We start from the raw sequence: 18357 nt of genomic DNA, 5'->3' as shown, positions 1-18357 counted from the left end.
ATGATGGCCAGACAGAACACCGAGCTTTTCCTCTCTAAACAGGAAACAACAACCCTGTGAAAGCCCTTCTAATATTGATAGTGTTTGGTTTCATGCTTCCTTTGTCTCCCATTGAATAGGATGGGAGTTTTGCCATTGACTTTATTGGGATCTTAATCAAATATTTTAAAGATGATAACATCAGTTATAAGTAGATACCAAAACCAGGATTTTTCTTCTGGCTATAGGGTCATTGCTGGATTTTTCATTCATGGCCCTTTGCAGCCCAGAACACAAGTACTCCTTATCCCAATCTCTACCTGGGTTTCATTAGAGCAAACTCCCATGGTCTCCAGGAACCTGAAACAAGAAATGGAGGAAGGGTCACTTACTTTGTCATTGTATAGATTGACTCATGTCCTACAAGAGGCAGAGGTGACAGTCAGTTCTTAGCATCGCAGCCTAAGACTTTGTCTTCACTACTACACTACATCGGCACAACTGCATTGATGCAGCTGCACAGATGTAGTGCATCTGGTGAAGACATGCTATGGCAACGGGAGAGCGCTGTCCTGTCCACAAAATTACTCCACCTCAATGAGAGGTGGAAGCTGTACCAGTGGGAGATGGTCTCCTGCCAACATAGTGCGGTGTAGACAGCGCTTTAAGTCGATGTAACTGACGTCGCTCAGGGGGATGATTTTTCACAGCCCTGAGTGATGTAAATTACATTACATTGGCTTAAGAGCTAGTGTAGACAAGCCCTAAGACATACCTGTCCCACCAAAACCATTCTACTCTTACCAGAAAAATTGATACACAAAAGGTAATTCAAGAGAAACTTACTATGTCTAAAGCAGTTTTAGCACATTATCTGTTCCAGTCACTAACTGTAATTACTGAGGACCGTATGGTTGGCTGCCCATATGTGAAACTCCTTTTGGTGTTACTGGGTTTGTATGAAGAGACTGAAGCCACCATATAGCCCAAGAGATTGTGGTTTATTGGGTTTAAGCTGGAACTAGAAGCTCAAGCTCTCAATATTTTATTCCTTTGCTAATTAAATGTGAGGATGTCCCAGAAGTAAGTCTCAGTATCAAGTACCAGGAGGAGGAAATTAGCTAAGCTGCCAATTTTATGAAAAATCAAGCTAAGTATCAAGCTTCACCAGTGACAGCAATGCACATAGGGGATTCTGGCAGAAATACTGGGCCATAACCCCAGCTGGCTAACGTTGGCATAGCTCTGTTGAAGTTAATGGGGCTTTGCTGATTTAAGCCAGCTGAGGATCTGGCCCATAAAAAGCCAATGGCTCACAATACTGACCCAGAGCAAAGATGGCTGCACCACTGCAACGACTCTCCGCCCTTCCCCCAGCGTTGGAGGAGTTGTTGTGACCTCACTCTTCACCTATGTCATACAAGAGAGCTGCCCACATTCTGTTTGTTTTCTTACATTGTTTTTACCTTTGTTCAGTTTTTTGGAGGAGGGATTTTGCTGCTTCAGGGTCGCTCCTCAGAAAGGCTTGATACATGGAGAAGGACTGGAATAGCCCGATCACCCCAGAAACGGACATGGGAATTTTGTCGAAGATCTGGGTAACTCTGCAAGAGTGGGAAGAAACCAGAACATTGGAGAAGTTAGCCTGGAGGGTAACGGAGCTATGCTGATTTATACAAGCTGAGGATCTGGCTCATGTGGATTATTAAGATGTGGGGCATGATCTGTTATCCCTTCCCCTTTTTGGACATTTGGTTACGGGGAAACCTCTCCCATTTGATGAAGAGGCCACACAGATGAACCAGACAGACCAGGGACTGGAGATGTGTTTGAAGGACATTGGACCAAATGATCTCAGGGCTACCTGCTAACCGTAAACTCTATGAATCTTCTTCAACCTGCAGTCTCAAAGTGAACACCAATGACTGCCACCTAAGTGCCCAACATTCCAGGGCTCACACAGTCCACAATGCAAGAGATTACATACAATTCAGTTTAGTCCTTGTCTTCTCACCTCTTCGTGTCTGGAAAAGGCATGGACTCAAACACCTCTTTATACTCTGCAATCACAAGATTTACTTTTTCATCTGCATATTTAAGAAGCTGGTTATGGGTCTGTGAACAGAAACAGCAAAAATGTTATGTAAAGCCTTGATCCTCCACTCCATCTGAGCTGCACTCTCTGATTCAGGGCTGCCTGGCCCGAGGGCAAGTTAGAGCTACACAGGAGAATAATAGAATAATGCAGACTCTTCAGATTTCCCCTATACATAATATTCACAGAAGTTGTGTGAATGGGCTATATTTGAACAATTTTAGTTTGGGTTTAACGGTCATTTCCCTCCCCACAACCACCCACCCATTATTGTTTGTACTGGACAGAATCTCTTTCTGCTGGGTTGGTATAGTAATGTTTTTTTCCAGAGAATTCCATGAAAAACTGCCCTACTTCAAAATGGCGGACATAACCTCTTCCATTGTTCTTACTGGGACTTAGGCCATAAGGCTGACCTCGGTTAAGATGCCCTCCAACAAAATGATCACTGCCCACCCAGTAAGAATGAAGCCATCTCAGGGAAGATGGAGGCCACCTGTGCCTTCAGGAGGCAGATAGGAATATTGTGACAACCAAGTGAATGGAGACAGCAGCCATCTTTGTTGAGGCATCCTGTAGCCTTACCCATAGATAGCCATCTCAAAATGGCCCCCTAACTGTGTGGCACTATGGAGGTGGGGGAAGACAGAAAGCTAATATGTCTTTACAATCAGTTCAATCTAAAGAGACCATAGCATTATAATGCCTTAGTCAGAAATCTATGGGTATTGTATGGTATCTATAGAGGACAGAATTAATGTTTTTTGGGTACCTTGCCTGAGTCATTTCCTTTCTATAAGGAAGGTAAGTCTAGCAATAACTCTGAATGTCCTGGTTTGTAATACTTTGTTAGGGAATAATTACAACAGCCACTAATATATTTTATCCCAAGTTATTCATATGTACTCTGAGCCATATCTCAATGTGAAGGTAGTTTTGGTCTGGGATTAGATTTTATGTGATAGAAGCTGCCTGAACACAAGCCAGCCTTCCCAAATGTACCACTTCACCCTGCACCGTTCCATTAGGGCTGGATCCAAATCCCAGTGGAGTCAAACGACTCTTGCTTACTTCCTTGGACTTTGGCTCAGGCCTTACATACAACCCCAAGGCTACATTAAAAGAACATTATTCAGGATACAAAGTCAAGTACTCAAAGTTAGCAAATGCCAGAATTAAGGTTGTTTGTGTAACCGTAATTTGCCCCCTTTGTACATCTGCTGTATGACAAAGTCTTTAAATTACATGATTGAATACTATTTTTTCCACAGGACCTCTGCCTCATGCAGTGCACAAGATGGACAATGCTCACATAATGAGTAGCTATTCAATATTTTGCCTTATCCTCATTGTTCAACGTGTGGCCTCATGCTTTATTTCCTGCATACTATTCAAACCCTGCCATGCACAGTTATTTTCTGAGTGGGCTTGTCTGTGGCGCCCACCACCATAGTGTTTGAGTGCTTCACAAACTTTAACCATCCCAGCCTCCATCCCCAAGCTCCTCATTCACCTCAGACTTCCCCCTCATCTCCCTCTCAGGCACCTTGTCCCACTCTCCTTGCCCAAGCAGTTCTAGCCGCCAGCCTGGAGCACTCTGTATGCCAAATTACCCTGTTCTCACTGGGTCCCAGTCGCAGACTCCCTGTCCTCCCAAAGCTCCTTGTCCCAATCTACTTCTTCTAACTCCACCACCATGACTCATGTCCTCTCTGAATTGAGCCAGGCATGCTGCCTGGGCATAAGCAGAGCACCACTGAAGACAGTGTCCCTGCTCTGAGGACTGGTGCCCAGCACCATAGTGACCTGCAGCAGAGAACCTCCAGCTCAACCCCGACAGCTTCAGGATGGAGCATACTCAATTGCTGGGTGGGGATGGTGCATTCACAGTCGGTGGGCGAGCAGCAGGAGCTGTGAGGAGCTGGAGCATGCTTACTGCAGATGGAATCTTTGGAAAATTTAGCTGCCAAACCCTCTACTGAGAATGTTCAAGCTGAAATTTTTCAAAGACTTATAACTTGGCCGAGTTCGTGCAGTTTTCCCATGGGTAAAAAATCAGAAGGCACATGCCTCATACAACTCCTCTGCAAATTTCAAACCGCAAGGAGGAGCTAGAGATTCTCAACACAATGGGTATAAGAATTTGTTTTGAAATGGGCAAAGGCACCTATTATTCTCTATTTCTGTTTTTTGGAAATGGCTGACTGTTTTTGCTGTGTCAGACAGGCAAAAAGGAACATTTCAGCCCAAATGCTTAAGGTCCGGCAAAGTTATAAACAGCTGAAAACAGGGTCTTATACAGGAAAGTGTCTGGCAACCCTAAAATATACACTATACACTTCCCACCATATGAAGTGTTTTTTTTTTTTTTTTTTTAAAGGATTGTTTTCTTCTCCCACCTCAGTGAAGATTTCCGTAAGCCTCTCCGAGCAGTCTTTATAGTGCATACTGAAGTCTGCAGTGTAGGTGCTAAGGGCCACACAGCCATGTGGCTTGAGAACTCGATCCACTTCTTTCATGAACCTCGGCATATCAAACCAGTGAGCAGCTGTAAAAGCAGTAATGAGGTCCACAGAGCCATCCGCAAATGGCAGCTCCTCTGCAGGGCACACACTATAAAGGGAAACAGGGAAAATATTTCAACTGGGAAGAAGGAGTCTCTACTGGGGCCTGACATGCATGAAACTTGTCACGTGAGGACTCTGCTGAGAGGAAATATGGTGTTGTTGAAAATCTGACATTGAAAAATCTAACTTTTTTGTTCTCTTGGAACTGAAGCACAGTTTGGCCTAAGAATGTCAGCCCAAGTTTTCACAATTGGAGCTCCAAAATCCATATTTAGGCATTTAATTAGAAGCGGCCTGAGTTTCAGAAGCTGAGCACCTGCAGCTCCTGCCGACTTCAGATGGAGTTGTGAGTTCTGGGTACTTTGTGAAAAAGCAAGCCCAATATGTTTGAAACCTAAAAATGACTGGCCTAGTTTGAAAATGCTGGCCTGTATCTGTCCTGTTCACGAAGTGCTTGCTTTGTGCAAAGGTCAGCACTCTGGACACACCCAAAGGGAAAGCATCCTTTTATGGAACACTTACTGGTAAGTAACATTTGGGAAGGAAGCAGCTTGTTTGGCTGCCTCTATTTGAGCTTCACTGATGTCTGTTCCAACCACCTTCTCAAAACGAGTGGCGAGTACGCGAGTGCTTTGTCCCGACCCGCAGCCAACATCCACTGCCAGCCGAATGGGGTCTACTTTCTGAGGAGAGAACAGCCATGTCTCAGCAAGCAGAGCACAAATTCTTATGAAGAGCGAAATCTTAGTCCTCTTTACACGCCTATACACATACCAAGTCCTAGTCACAGAGTAAAGGCTCTGATTCTCCAGGTAATTAAAGTAATTTCTGTAGTATCCTATTGGTTTCACTCCCATTGCATTCTACAGGTCTTCTCCACAGTAGAATTCATAACATGTATTCTCAGCCTAGGGTAGGGTTACCATATTTCAACCCTGAAAAAAGAGGATACTCCACGGCGGCCCCGCCCCCAACTCCGCCCCTTCCGGCCCCCATTCCAACCCCTTCCCCAAAGTCCCTGCCCCAACTCTGCCCCCTCCTCTGAGCACCCCGCATTCCCCCTCCTCCCTCCCGCTCTGATCTTGGTTGGGGGTTGCTAAGTGCTTCATAAACTGTAAAACGTTTGTAAAACCTACAAAGTGAGGGTGAAACAGAGAAAAGTCTGTGAGCAAAACAAGCTGCTAGTGAGGGAGACATGGTTATCTATATGAGATGTTTTTATTTAAGAATCCATGGTAATACAAATAGTAATGATGATGATGGTGGTAATGCTACAAATAAGCAGTTAAGATTGGGACCTTATTCTAAACAAGAAAATAAATCTAAACCATGGAGAATGCAGTGAAAATTAATATTGATTATTAGGAATAATGGTGAGGTAGGAATAGCATCATGATGGTCAAGAAGAAGGGATTCCGCTAGGGCCAGGTAGTAACCATGGTTCTATTTAGTATTTGTGTCAAAGCACATTCACTGCTTAAATACAGTTCTCTGGTTTAGTTATTTGGTACAGTAACTTGCAAACCGTGAAGCCGGTAGCGCTCCGGCAAAAGACGCTTGGGGGACCCCGAGGGCGAGTGGCTGCAGCAAAACTAATAACTCGCACTGAGATGATGTCACAGCGGGCGACCCTCACACACACACACACACACACACACACACACACACACACACACACACACACACAAACACAAATTCAGAGAGCCTAGCCTCCCTATTTTCCCGGACATGTTCGGCTTTTTGGCAATTCCCCCCGGATGGGGATTTGAGGACCAAAAAGCCGGACATGTCCGGGAAAAACTGGACGTATGGTAACCTAGGGCCTTACAGTGTCACTTACCTTTTCTTCCAGGTAAGAGAAAATGACACTTTGGAGGTTTTCAGGGGGAGAGAATCTGTATTTCTGATAGGAAACTGCATGATCTTGTGCCTCGAACAAACGCACAGCCATGTTCCAGCAAACTGGCACCTAAGGGGATTAGGCAAATTCACTTTGTTACATTAGCCATAAGATCAAACTCCACTGACTATCTAATTAACTCCATTAAATATTACTCAACTTAAGTACTGAAGTTCTAACCTTTGGAATCAGCTAATGGCAAAGATACTTCATGTTCAGTTTGGGTCAGTGAACTTTGTTTTTCAAGTGTCTTGGTCTTGTGTGTAGGTGGTAAATGTAAAAAGCAGAATACAGGGGTTTGTGGGAGGAAATACGATGTGGGCCAGATCATCTAGTGCTGGAAATCAGAAGGGAACTGGGCTATGCTGATTTGCACCAGCTGATTATCTGGGCCTATGTTTACAGCAGGGCTGGTCAAAATATGTCACATTATTTTTTGTCAAAAATACTTTTTTTAACTATTTGTCAAAAAACAGTCACAAATATTGTGGCATTTTCTTTTTTGTTGTTGTTATTTTAAAATAGCTTTTGCTATTAATTTTTTGGTTTTTCTTATTTTCTGTTACCCTCTGTCCTCCCTTGTTTTTCTCCACACTCATTTTTGAAAATTGTCTCTCTCCCCTCTGCAATAACTGTGGGGGTGGGGAAGAAAGAGAAAAAAGGGGGAACTCCTCCCCAAACACAAGTGACAAAAATACCTTGAAAACTATTTTAAAACTTCAAAAACAAGTGCCCCCTTTTTAGTTTGTTTTTGAAGTTTTAAAATAGTTTTCAAGGTATTTCAAGGTGGTTCTCATTTTACAGAGTCTTAAGTGCCCCCTTTTTAGTTTAAGACCCTGTAAAATGAGAACCACCTTTCAAATTTCATTCTGTCTTGTTGAAGCTGTTCCACTGTGTAGAAGCATTAAACATTCATTGGGTCACACAGAGAGTGTAAGAACTACCATGTAGCCTAGTGGTTTGGGCACACACGTGGGAGACCCAAGTTCAAGTCTCTGACCTGCCTCATTTAAGACAAGGGATGGGAACCTGGGTCTCCCAAATACCAGGTGAGTGCCAGTTAAGTAGGAATTCTCTGTGGCAGCTGAGTTCTGCAATCTGACAGGATAGCCAAGTCTGAACCGTTTATAGTCCCAAAGATATTCATATCTTATGAAATAACACTGCCTATATGATCAATTGTATAACCACATAGTGCAACATCACTGGGCATATCACAAGCTATTTAGAAAAAAAATCTGCTGAATAAAAAAACTTGTACATTATGCAAAATGATAAAACCTTGGAGATAGAACAATCTCGATACCAGAAAGCAATATCACTTCATTAACTGATATTTACATTCGTCTTGGATAGAATGCAGGATAAGATACAGAAATAGATACGGTGTATCCTCCTCTGTTATCTTGGTTATTAGGCTTTTCCCCCTATAACTAACAATGAAGAAATTTAGCAAGAACTAGACCTTCCTTCTGAGCTGCCCAAAATGTCTTCTTGTGGAAGAGACATTGTGATGGGTTTAATGCCCCTGGAGAAGTCTCCTGCTGCCAAAAGGCTGCTAGCAATAGCTGCCAACCAAAGTGCTTTGCTCTCTCTGTGTACATCCATACACTATAAGACAACATTAATCAAAACATCTTTGCTTGTCTCTTCAGTGCATTCTATCACATTTTTGCATAAGGGGACATCTGGGTAGGTTATTTGCCTCCACATCAGATTTCTCTGGATGATATTTGACTTTGAAGTTAAAGTCAGCTAATTCTGCAACCCACTGGTGTGCTAGGGCATTCAGCCTTGCAGAGAGAATAGGGGTTGATATCATTATAAACTATGTCCATGAAGGATTGTGTGTAGTAGAGGTTGTCGGGAAACTCCAGATTCCAGTATCTGAATGTGTCATGGGGACAGGGCGCAGATGAATACATAAAGGACGATGGGAGTTTAAGACCAGCTATGATGGGACTGGTATCAGTACCTGAATATTATAGAATAGAAACTACCATTCTGTCTCTATAGGATTTCAATTCATTTCACGTGCATCTGACAAAGTGAGTATTCACCTACGAAAGCTTATGCTCCAATACGTCTGTTAGCTTATAACATGCCACAGGACTCTTTGTCGCTTTTTACAGATCCAGAGTAACATGGCTACCCCTCTGATACAATTTATTTCAGTTCTTCATGCTTTTATTATCAAACCCACAAGGACATTGGAAAAAAAAAAAAAAACGCTTTGGGAACTAAAGGACAGAGAGCCAATGAATTATAACAATTTATTGGAGGTAAAAATTAGGGCTGAGCCATAATCATTTGCCCTTGTGTATTCCACTGGACAAAAACATTTTCAGTCAATTGTTTTCCAACCCCTAACTGTGCATTTCTTTCACAGAGATAATAACTTCTCAACCATGCCAGGCACAAGTTAGCATATGATAACACCAAAACAAACTGTGAAGCAATAAAAAAAATGTACCTTGTATATGTGTATATCACTGAAACCTGAAACAGGTGGATTTGCTGCCCAGGAAGCAAGAACTCATGCTGTAGTTGATGAATTAGCTGTATTCTTTCCACAGCTTGGGGGAAGCCAGCCTGTGAAGCCAGAAGCTTTGATTTGTTAGTGCCCAGGTCGACTGAGCACAATCCATTGTTTTAGAAACTTGAGAACAGAAGATTCCATTGGCTGCTGGTTTTCAGCTGAATAAATATAACCAATCAAATGCATTTTAAGAACTGGCCAGTAGAATTCTCCTTTATAATGTTTCTTCTCTTTCTTGGAAAACCAGTGTCAGTTAGATCAAGACATCTCTTTATCGAGATGTGTGTCCGGGAAACAAACTTTAACTCTGCTGAATATTTTAGAGTAAATATATTTTTTAGCGTGATTTTGACTACTTCTGAATTTTACAGCGAGATTTGGAACTTTAAATAGAATTAAGTTTGATGAATGCAAAATAATATCAGGTAGCAGCCGTGTTAGTCTGTATCCGAAGAAGTGGGCTGTAGTCCACGAAAGCTTATGCTCTAATAAATTTGTTAGTCTCTAAGGTGCCACAAGTACTCCTGTTCTTCTTTTTGCAAAATAATATTGTCAGGTACTTGTAGGGTTTAATTGTTATTCCTTTCTTCTCTCTTGGCTGTAACAGTCCCATAGAGATGTGGAACTGAAAAGCTTTCCCAACTAGTTACCACACTTTCTATACGGAAAAGTTCTTCTTTCTTTTGGAACACCTGGCAGTATGCCTCTGCTTCATGTGAATTGCTGTGCGTGTAGTGTCAGCCTTCGTGATTTCTGTGAAGCTCGGTTATCTCCAGTACGAATAATGCCCAGCAATGATAGATGGGGCATTTTTTAATTCTGCTCTTTGGGAGACTAAACGTATCTAGAAAAGCATGTTACTTTCTGGGAGCGGGTAGATTACCTTTGAAATCTGGATGTATTTTACTACATACAAAAAAGAAATTAATTGAAATGAAAGAGAGATTTTCCTGACTATGGGAAAGATTTGGGAACATAAAACATAAGAGAAATATCAATTATCTAGTCCTCCTCCACCCGTTCTAATGGTAGTGTACTCAAATTGCAGCTATTTTAAGGAAATTTAGATTTCCCACAAGCTTACTTCAGTGAGATCACTTTACACTGTTGCAGCAAATACTGAGTTTGGTTGGTCATTTGGTGGGACAGGCAAACCACTTCAAACAAAATGGGAAAATCTTGGCCCAGAGCTCATACTGAACTTTTAGGGATAGAAATATCTGGTTCACTTTAAAAAATCAACTCCCTCCCCGCAATTCCCTACATTTCTGTGCTTTCTGGTTTAAGCCAAGAGTGGAAGTGAAAACAAATATTGACAAAAGGCTGTTTTTGCATTCCTCGTCTGGGTATAACCACGGCCTGTTGGAACTCTGGTAATTAAATTGCTGCACTAGTGACAAACAGCTAAGAAATGAGTGCTTAAAAAAAAGAAAAGGCCGTCAGTCTCTTCTTCTCCTTCACACCCCTCCTTAGGATCTACCTCTGCCAAATCCGCCAGTGATTGCTTGCTGGAGTTCAGATGGCACTTCCTTAAGCTTTTTTGTTTTCAGATCACACCTACTTAATTTTAAGCACCTAAATAATCTTACTGAAGTCATGTTAGGAAAGTTAATCATGTTGGTAAGTGTTTGCAGGATCAGGGCCCTAGACTGCCAGGTCTCTGGGGCAGGACCTAGCCTTCGTATGTGTGTGTTCAATGCATGACGCAACAGGATGCTACTGGAATATTAAATACAGTCATAATAAACTGAGAATGTAGTGACTGTTGTTCTGTGTTTGTACAGCACCTGGCACAATGGACTTCTGGTCTAAGAGCAGGATTCCTAGGCACTACGATAATACAAATAATTAATAATACTAATAACCACTAGCTTTAAGGATGATCTTCACTGTACTGGGGTGAGTTTCACCCTTAGGTTATGTCTACCACTTCGAGCTGGAGGGGTAATGCCCAGCTTGGAGACATACCCCCGCTAACTCTGATCGAGGCAGTGCGCAAATAATAAAGTAACGGCAGCAGCACGAGGAGTGGGAGGGACTAGCTGCCCTGAGATCCCACCTGAGACTCTAGGGACGCACTTGGGGCTGCTAGCTCCCCCTGCTGCTTGTGCTGCCACGGCTGCACTATTTTTAGTGAGCTACCTCAATCAGAGCTAGTGTGGGTATGTCTTCTCAAGCTGGGAATCACACCCCCCCAGCTCAAAGTGTAGACATACCAATAGTGGTGAATGCAGAATCCTGCATGCCTTGTAATTTATGCATGTCTCGTTGGCAATCCCTCCATATGGCTTTCTATCTCCTCTTGGTAGGTGCTTTTTAACTATTTAGTGTCCTTTTGATCTCTAAGCTCCCAGCCTGGCAAAACAACTTTTGAGCTGAAGCCTGGAAGTTGGTTATTGTCCTGTAATTGACCCGCAGTGTTTGTCGGGAGGGTTGCTTGTACGTAGCTATCGTGTTGCTTTCTTGGTTGTTTTTCTGGCAGTCCCCTATTAAGCTAGATCAATACATTCTACGGGAAGATTTTATAATCCATAATACAGTAACTACCCCTCACTGACCAGCTCACATACAGTGTTCATAAAATCACTACATCTCAATATTAGATTATTACATAGCTCTATGTCCGTCACTCTCATTAATTCTATCTTAGAAACTTAGGGCCAGATTTTCAAGGGCTCAGCACCCACCAATAGAGTCAGATTTTCAAGAGAGCTCATTCATGGCCAGATTTTCACACAGAGCTAGGCATCCAAGGTGCTGAGATTTCTAGAAAATGCCGTCAGTTATTTTGGTGCCTAAATGGAAGGTGAATTCTTCTGAAAATCTGGCCTGTAACAAGAAGTTCTGTAATTGGCATGTTTTGGGCTGGTCTCTTCTTCACTTAATGTGGAGTGTGGACACTAATACTTATCTACCTGGTACAGCCCTTTGAGGGCTTTGGATGAAAGATGCCTGTGAAGTATTATTACTATAACCCTACGACATAATTGCTATTCCTATTTGCTTACCCCATTGCCAGGGAATTACATATAGCAGTTGATCTTGCTGCAAGCTATTTTAACTCAGTAGGATTATAAAGTCTTCTAAAAATCTATCAGCTGTTAGGTAACATGTTTATTGCATATTCCATATATGATCCAATCTCTGCAGCCGTCTATGTGCCAAAGGGTCCTTGATTTCTTCCAATGCCTGTTGAACAACAGCCAGACAGACAAAACACTGAGCTTTTCCTCTTTAAATAGGAAACAACCACCCCATGATAGCCCTTCCTATATTGACACTATTTGATTTCATGTCTCCTTTGTCTCCCATTGAAGAAGATGGGAGTTTTGCCATTGACTTTATTGGGATCTTAATCAAATATTTTAAAGGTGATAACATCAGTTATAAGTAGATCTAAAAATCGGGATTTTTCTTCTGGCTATTGGGTCATCGCTGAATTTTCCATTCACGGCCCCTTGCAGCCTAGAACAGAAACACTCCTTATCCCGATCTCTACCTGGGTTTCATTAGAGCAAACTCCCATGGTCTCCAGGAACCTGAAACAAGAAATGGAATAATGGTCACGTATTTTCTCACTGTCTAGATTGACTCCTGTCCAACCAGAGGCAGAGGTGACAGCCAGTTCTTGGCATCACAGCTTAAGACATACCTGTCCCACCCAAACCATTCTACTCTTACCAGAAAAATGGATACACAAAAGGTAATTCAAGAAAAAAAAAAAAACTTACTGTATCTAAAGCAGTTTTAGCACATTATCTGTGCCAGTCACTCACCATAATTACTAAAGACCATATGGTAGGCTGCCCATATGTGAAACTCCTTTTGGTGTTACTGGGTTTGTATGAAGACACTGAAGCCACCATATAGCCCAAGAGATTAAACCCAATAAACCACAAACTGGAACTAGAAGCACAAACTCTCAATATTTTATTTCTTTGCTAATTAAATTAGAGGCTGTCCGAGAAGTAAATACTCAGTATCAAGTACCAGAAGGAGGAAATTAGCTAAGCTGCCTATTTTATGATGTATCAAGCTAGACTTCACCAGTGACAGCAATGCACATAGGGGATTCTGGCAGAAATACTGGACCATAACCCCAGATGGCTAACGTTGGCATAGCTCTGTTGAAGTTAATGGGGCTTTGCTGATTTAAGTCAACTGAAGATCTGGCCTATAAAAAGCCAATGGCTCACAATACTGACCCAGAGCAAAGATGGCTGCACAACTGCAACGACTCCCTGCCCTTCCCCCAGCGTTGGAGGGGTTGTTGTGACCTCACTAACTTCACCTATGTCATACAAGAGAGCCACCCACATTCTGTTTGTTTTCTTACATTGTTTTTACCTTTGTTCAGTTTTTTGGAGGAGGGATTTTGCTGCTTCAGGGTCACTCCTCAGAAAGGCTTGATACATGGAGAAGGACTGGAATAGCCCGATCACCCCAGAAACGGACATGGGAATTTTGTCTAAGATCTGGGTAACTCTGCAAGAGTGGGAAGAAACCAGAGCATTGGAGAAGTTAGCCTGGAGGGTAATGGAGCTATGTTGATTTATACAAGCTGAGGACCTGGCTCATGTTGATTATTTAGACGTTGAGAATTATCTGTTATCCCTTCCTCTTTTTGGACATTTGGTTATGGGGAAACCTCTCCCATTTGATGAAGAGGCCACACAGATGAACCAGACAGAGCAGGGACTGGAGATGTGTTTGAAGGACATTGGACCAAATGATCTCAGGGCTACCTGCTAGCCGTAAACTCTATGAAACTTCTGCAACCTGCAGTCTCAAAGTGAACACCAATGACTGCCACCTAAGTGCCCAACATTCCAGGGCTCACACAGTCCACAATGCAAAAAATTACATAAAATTCAGGTTTGTCCTTGTCTTCTCACCTCTTCTTGTCTGGAAAAGGCACGGACTCAAACACCTCTTTATACTCTGCAATGACAAGATTTACTTTTTCATCTGAATATTTAAGAAGCAGGTCCCGGGTCTGTGAAGTCAGAACAGAAACAGCAAAAATGTTATGTAAGGCCTTGATCCTCCACTCCATCTGAGCTGCACTCCCTGATTCAGGGCTGCCTGGCCTGAGGGCAAGTTAGAGCTACACAGGAGAATAATAGAATAATGCAGACTCTTCAGATTTCCCCTATACATAATACTTGCAGAAGTTGTGTGAATGGGCTACATTTGAACAATTTTAGTTTGGGTTTACTAGTCATTTCCCTCCCCCCCGATCACCCACCCATTATTGTTCGTACTGGACAGAATCTCTTTCTGCTGGGTTGGTATAGTAATGTTCTTTTCCAGAGAATTCCATGAAAAAAAAACTGTCCTACTTCAAAATGGCGGATATAACCTCTTCCATTGTTCTTACTGGGACTTAGGCCATAAGGCTGACCTCGGTTAAGATGCCCTCTATCAAAATGATCACTGCCCACACATATAGGAATATTGTGACAACCAAGTGAATGGAGACAGCAGCCATTTTTGTTCAGCCTTCCTGCCGCCTTGCTCTCATTGAGAGCAATGGGAGATAGGTGGCCATTTTGAGAAGGGTATCTCTAACAGAGTGACACTACGGAGGCGGGGGAAGACAGAAATATAACATGTCTTTACAATCAGTCTAATCTAAAGAGACCATAGTATTATAATGCCTTAGTCAAAATTCTATGGGTATTACATGTTATCACTAGAGGACAGAATTAATACTTTTTGGGTACATTGCCTGAGTCATTTCCTTACCTTCCTTAAGGGAAGTCTAACAATAACTCTGAATGTCCTGGGTTTGTAATACTTCATTCGGGGATAATTACAACAGCCACTAATGTATTTTATCCCAAGTTATTCATATGTATCCTGAGCCAGACCTCAATGTGAGGGCAGTTTTTGTCTGGGAATGGGTTTTATGTAATGGAAGTTGCCTCACTCTGCAAATTCCAAGCTCTGCTCCAGAGCGGGGAGGAACTAGACCTTCTCAATACAATGGGTATAAGAATTTATATTTATTTAAATGGGCAAAGGCACCTATTATTCTCTTTCTGTTTTTGGGAATGGCTGACTGTTTTTGCGGAAACTTACAAAAAATAATCCTGCCTGTGGCAAACAGGCAGAAAGGAAAATTGCAGCCCAAATGCTTAAGGTTTGGCAAAGTTATAGGCAGCTGAAAACAGGGTCTTATAGTGGAAAGTGTCTAGCAGCATTAAAATAAATATATTATAAACTTCATGCCTTAAAAAAAAAAAAAAAAAAAAAAAAAAAGAGGATTGTTTTCTTCTCCCACCTCAGTGAAGATTTCTGTAAGCCTCTCCGAGCAGTCTTTATAGTGCATACTGAAGTCTGTAGTGTAGGTGCTTAGGGCCACACAGCCATGTGGCTTGAGAACTCGATCCACTTCTTTCATGAACCTCGGCATATCAAACCAGTGGGCAGCTGTAAAAGCAGTAATGAGGTCCACAGAACCATCCTCAAATGCCAGCTCCTCTGCAGGGCACACACTATAAAGGGAAACAGGGAAGATATTTCAACTGGGAAGAAGGAGTCTCTACTGGGGCCTGACATGCATGAAACTTGTCACGTGTGGACTCTTCTGAGAGGAAATGTAGTGTTGTTGAAAATCTGACATTGAAAAGTCTAACTCTTTTGTTCTCTTGGAACTGAAGCACAGTTTGGCCTAAGAATGTCAGCCCAAGTTTTCAAAATTGGAGCTCCAAATCCATATTTAGGCATTTAATTAGGAGCGGCCTGAGTTTCAGAAGCTGAGTACCTGCAGTTCCTGCCAGCTTCAGATGGAGTTGTGAGTTCTGGGTACTTTGTGAAAAAGCAGACCAAATATGCTTGAAATCAGGCACCTAAAAATGACTGGCCTAGTTTGAAAATGCTGGCCTGTATCTGTCCTGTTCACGAAGTGCTTGCTTTGTGCAAAGGTCAGCACTCTGGACACACCCAAAGGGAAAGCATCCTTTTATGGAACACTTACTGGTAAGTAACATTTGGGAAGGAGGCAGCTTGTTTGGCTGCCTCTATTTGAGCTTCACTGATGTCTGTTCCAACCACCTTCTCAAAATGAGCGGCGAGTACGCGAGTGCTTTGTCCCGACCCGCAGCCGACATCCACTGCCAGCCGAACGGGGTCTACTTTCTGAGGAGAGAACAGCCACGTCTCAGCAAGCAGAACACAAATTCTTATGAAGAGCGAAATCTTAGTCCCCTTTACACCCCTATACACATACCATGTCCTAGTCACAGAGTAAAGGCTCTGATTCTCCAGGTAATTAGAGTAATTTCTGTAGTATCCTATTGGTTTCACTCCCATTGCATTCTATAGGTCTTCTCCACAGAAGAATTAATAACAAGTATTCTCAGCCTAGGGCCTGACTGTGTCACTTACCTTTTCTTCCAGGTAGGAGAAGATGACACTTTGGAGATTTTCAGAGGGAGAGAATCTGTATTTCTGATAGGAATCTGCATCATACTGTGTATCTAACAAATGCACAGCCATGTTCCAGCAAACTGGCACCTAGGGGGATTAAGCAAATTCACTTTGTTACATTAGCCATAAAATCAAACTCCACTGACTATGTAATTATAATACTTCTTGTAGGATCAATGCTATAACCAATTAAATATTAGTCACATTAGGTACTGAAGTTCTAACCCGTGGAATCAGCTAATGGCAAAGATACTTCATGTTCAGTTTGGATCAGTGAACTTTATTTTTCAAGTGTCTTGGTCTTGGGTATAGGTGGCAAATGTAAAAGCGTAACAGGGGTTTGTGGGAGGAAATACGACGTGGGCCAAATCATCTAATGCTGGAAATCAGAAGGGAACTGACCTATGCTGATTTTCACCAGCTGATTATCGGGGCCTATGTTTATAGCAGGTCAAGATTTTTCAAAAAAAATTTAGTAAAAAATAACCTTTTTTTAAATTGACTATTTGTCCAAAAACAGTCACTTAAACATTGCAAAACGTAACACTTCCTTTTTTTTTTTTTTTGCTATTTTAAAATACCGTTTACAATTTGTTTGTTCTTTTTTTTTCTCCTCACTCATTTTTTGAAAATTGTCTCTTTCCCCTCTGAAATAACTGTGGGGTGGGGAAGAAAGAGAAAAAAAAGGGGGGGAACCCCCAAAAATGAAAGTGACAAAAATACCAGGAAAAATAAATTAAAACTTCAAAAACATTTTTGTAAAAACTAAAAATGGGGGCACTTAAGACATTCTAAAATGAGAACCACCTTTCAAATTTCATTCGGTCTTGTTGAAGCTGTTCCACTGTGTATAAGCAATTTAACATTCATTGGGCCACACAGAGAGCGTAAGAACTACTGTGTAGCCTGGCCGTTTGGGCACACACATGGGAGACCCCAGTTCAGGTCTCTGTTCTGCCTAGTTTAAGACCAGGGATGGGAACCTGGGTCCCCCAAATACCAGGTGAGTGCAAGTCAAGCAGGAATTCTCTGTGGCAGCTGAGTTCTGCAATCTGACAGGACAGCCAAGTCTGAACCGTTTATAGTCCCAAAGATATTCATATCTTATGAAATAACACTGCCTATATGATCAATTGTATAACCACATAGTGCAACGCCACTGGGCATATCACAAGCTATTGAGAAAAAAAATCTGCTGAGTAAAAAAAACTTGTACATTATGCAAAATGATAAAACCTTGGATACAGAACAATCTCGATATCAGAAAGCAATATCACTTCATTTACTGATTTTTACATCCGTCTTGGATAGAATGCAGGATAAGATACAGAAATAGATACTGTGTATCCTCCCCTGTTATCTTGGTTATTAGGCTTTTCCCCCTATAACTAATAATGAACAAATTTAGCAATAGCCGGATTTTCCATCTGGGCTGCCCAAAATGTCTTCTTGTGGAAGAGGCATTGTGATGGGTTTAATGCCCCTGGAGAAGTCTCCTGCTGCCAAAAGGCTGCTAGCAATAGCTGTCAATCAAAGTACCTTGCCGTCTCTGTATACATCCATACACTATAAGACAGCATTAATCAAAACATCTTTGCTTGTCTCTTCAATACATTCTGTCACATTTTTGCATAAGGGGACTTCTGGGTAGGTTATTTGCCTCCACATCAGATTTCTCTGGACAATACGCCTCTACCCCAATATAATGCGACCCGATATAACATGAATTTGGATAGAACGAGGTAAAGCAATGCTCCGGGAGGGCGGGGCTGCACACTCTGGTAGATCAAAGCAAGTTCGATATAACGCAGTTTCACCTATAACACGGTAAGATTTTTTGGCT

At 42.1% G+C, this 18357-nt stretch overlaps 1 protein-coding gene across 2 annotated transcripts in view; it reads right to left on the bottom strand.

Moving 5' to 3' along the window:
* Window positions 1-18357, bottom strand: part of LOC117884764 — a 49359-nt gene that overhangs the window by 12198 nt on the left and 18804 nt on the right. Inside the window, exons 2-13 of one of the 2 annotated variants that reach the window (XM_034785523.1) lie at window positions 16473-16601; window positions 16063-16223; window positions 15367-15580; window positions 13976-14076; window positions 13428-13565; window positions 12580-12619; window positions 6482-6610; window positions 5164-5324; window positions 4474-4687; window positions 1994-2094; window positions 1446-1583; window positions 7-339 (exon numbers count right to left, since the gene is read on the bottom strand). In XM_034785523.1, coding sequence (XP_034641414.1) covers window positions 249-339; window positions 1446-1583; window positions 1994-2094; window positions 4474-4687; window positions 5164-5324; window positions 6482-6610; window positions 12580-12619; window positions 13428-13565; window positions 13976-14076; window positions 15367-15580; window positions 16063-16223; window positions 16473-16583 — 1599 coding nt within the window. In that variant the 5' untranslated portion in view covers window positions 16584-16601 and the 3' untranslated portion in view covers window positions 7-248. Of the gene's footprint in view, window positions 1-6; window positions 340-1445; window positions 1584-1993; window positions 2095-4473; window positions 4688-5163; window positions 5325-6481; window positions 6611-12579; window positions 12620-13427; window positions 13566-13975; window positions 14077-15366; window positions 15581-16062; window positions 16224-16472; window positions 16602-18357 lie in introns of those variants that run through there. The other variant, XM_034785524.1, reaches the window with a different exon arrangement.

This window comes from Trachemys scripta, chromosome 11 (assembly GCF_013100865.1).
Source record: "Trachemys scripta elegans isolate TJP31775 chromosome 11, CAS_Tse_1.0, whole genome shotgun sequence".
NCBI classification, from domain to species: Eukaryota; Metazoa; Chordata; order Testudines; family Emydidae; genus Trachemys; species Trachemys scripta.
Note: the sequence above shows the minus strand (reverse complement) of the source record. Positions and strands in the feature narration are given on the sequence as shown.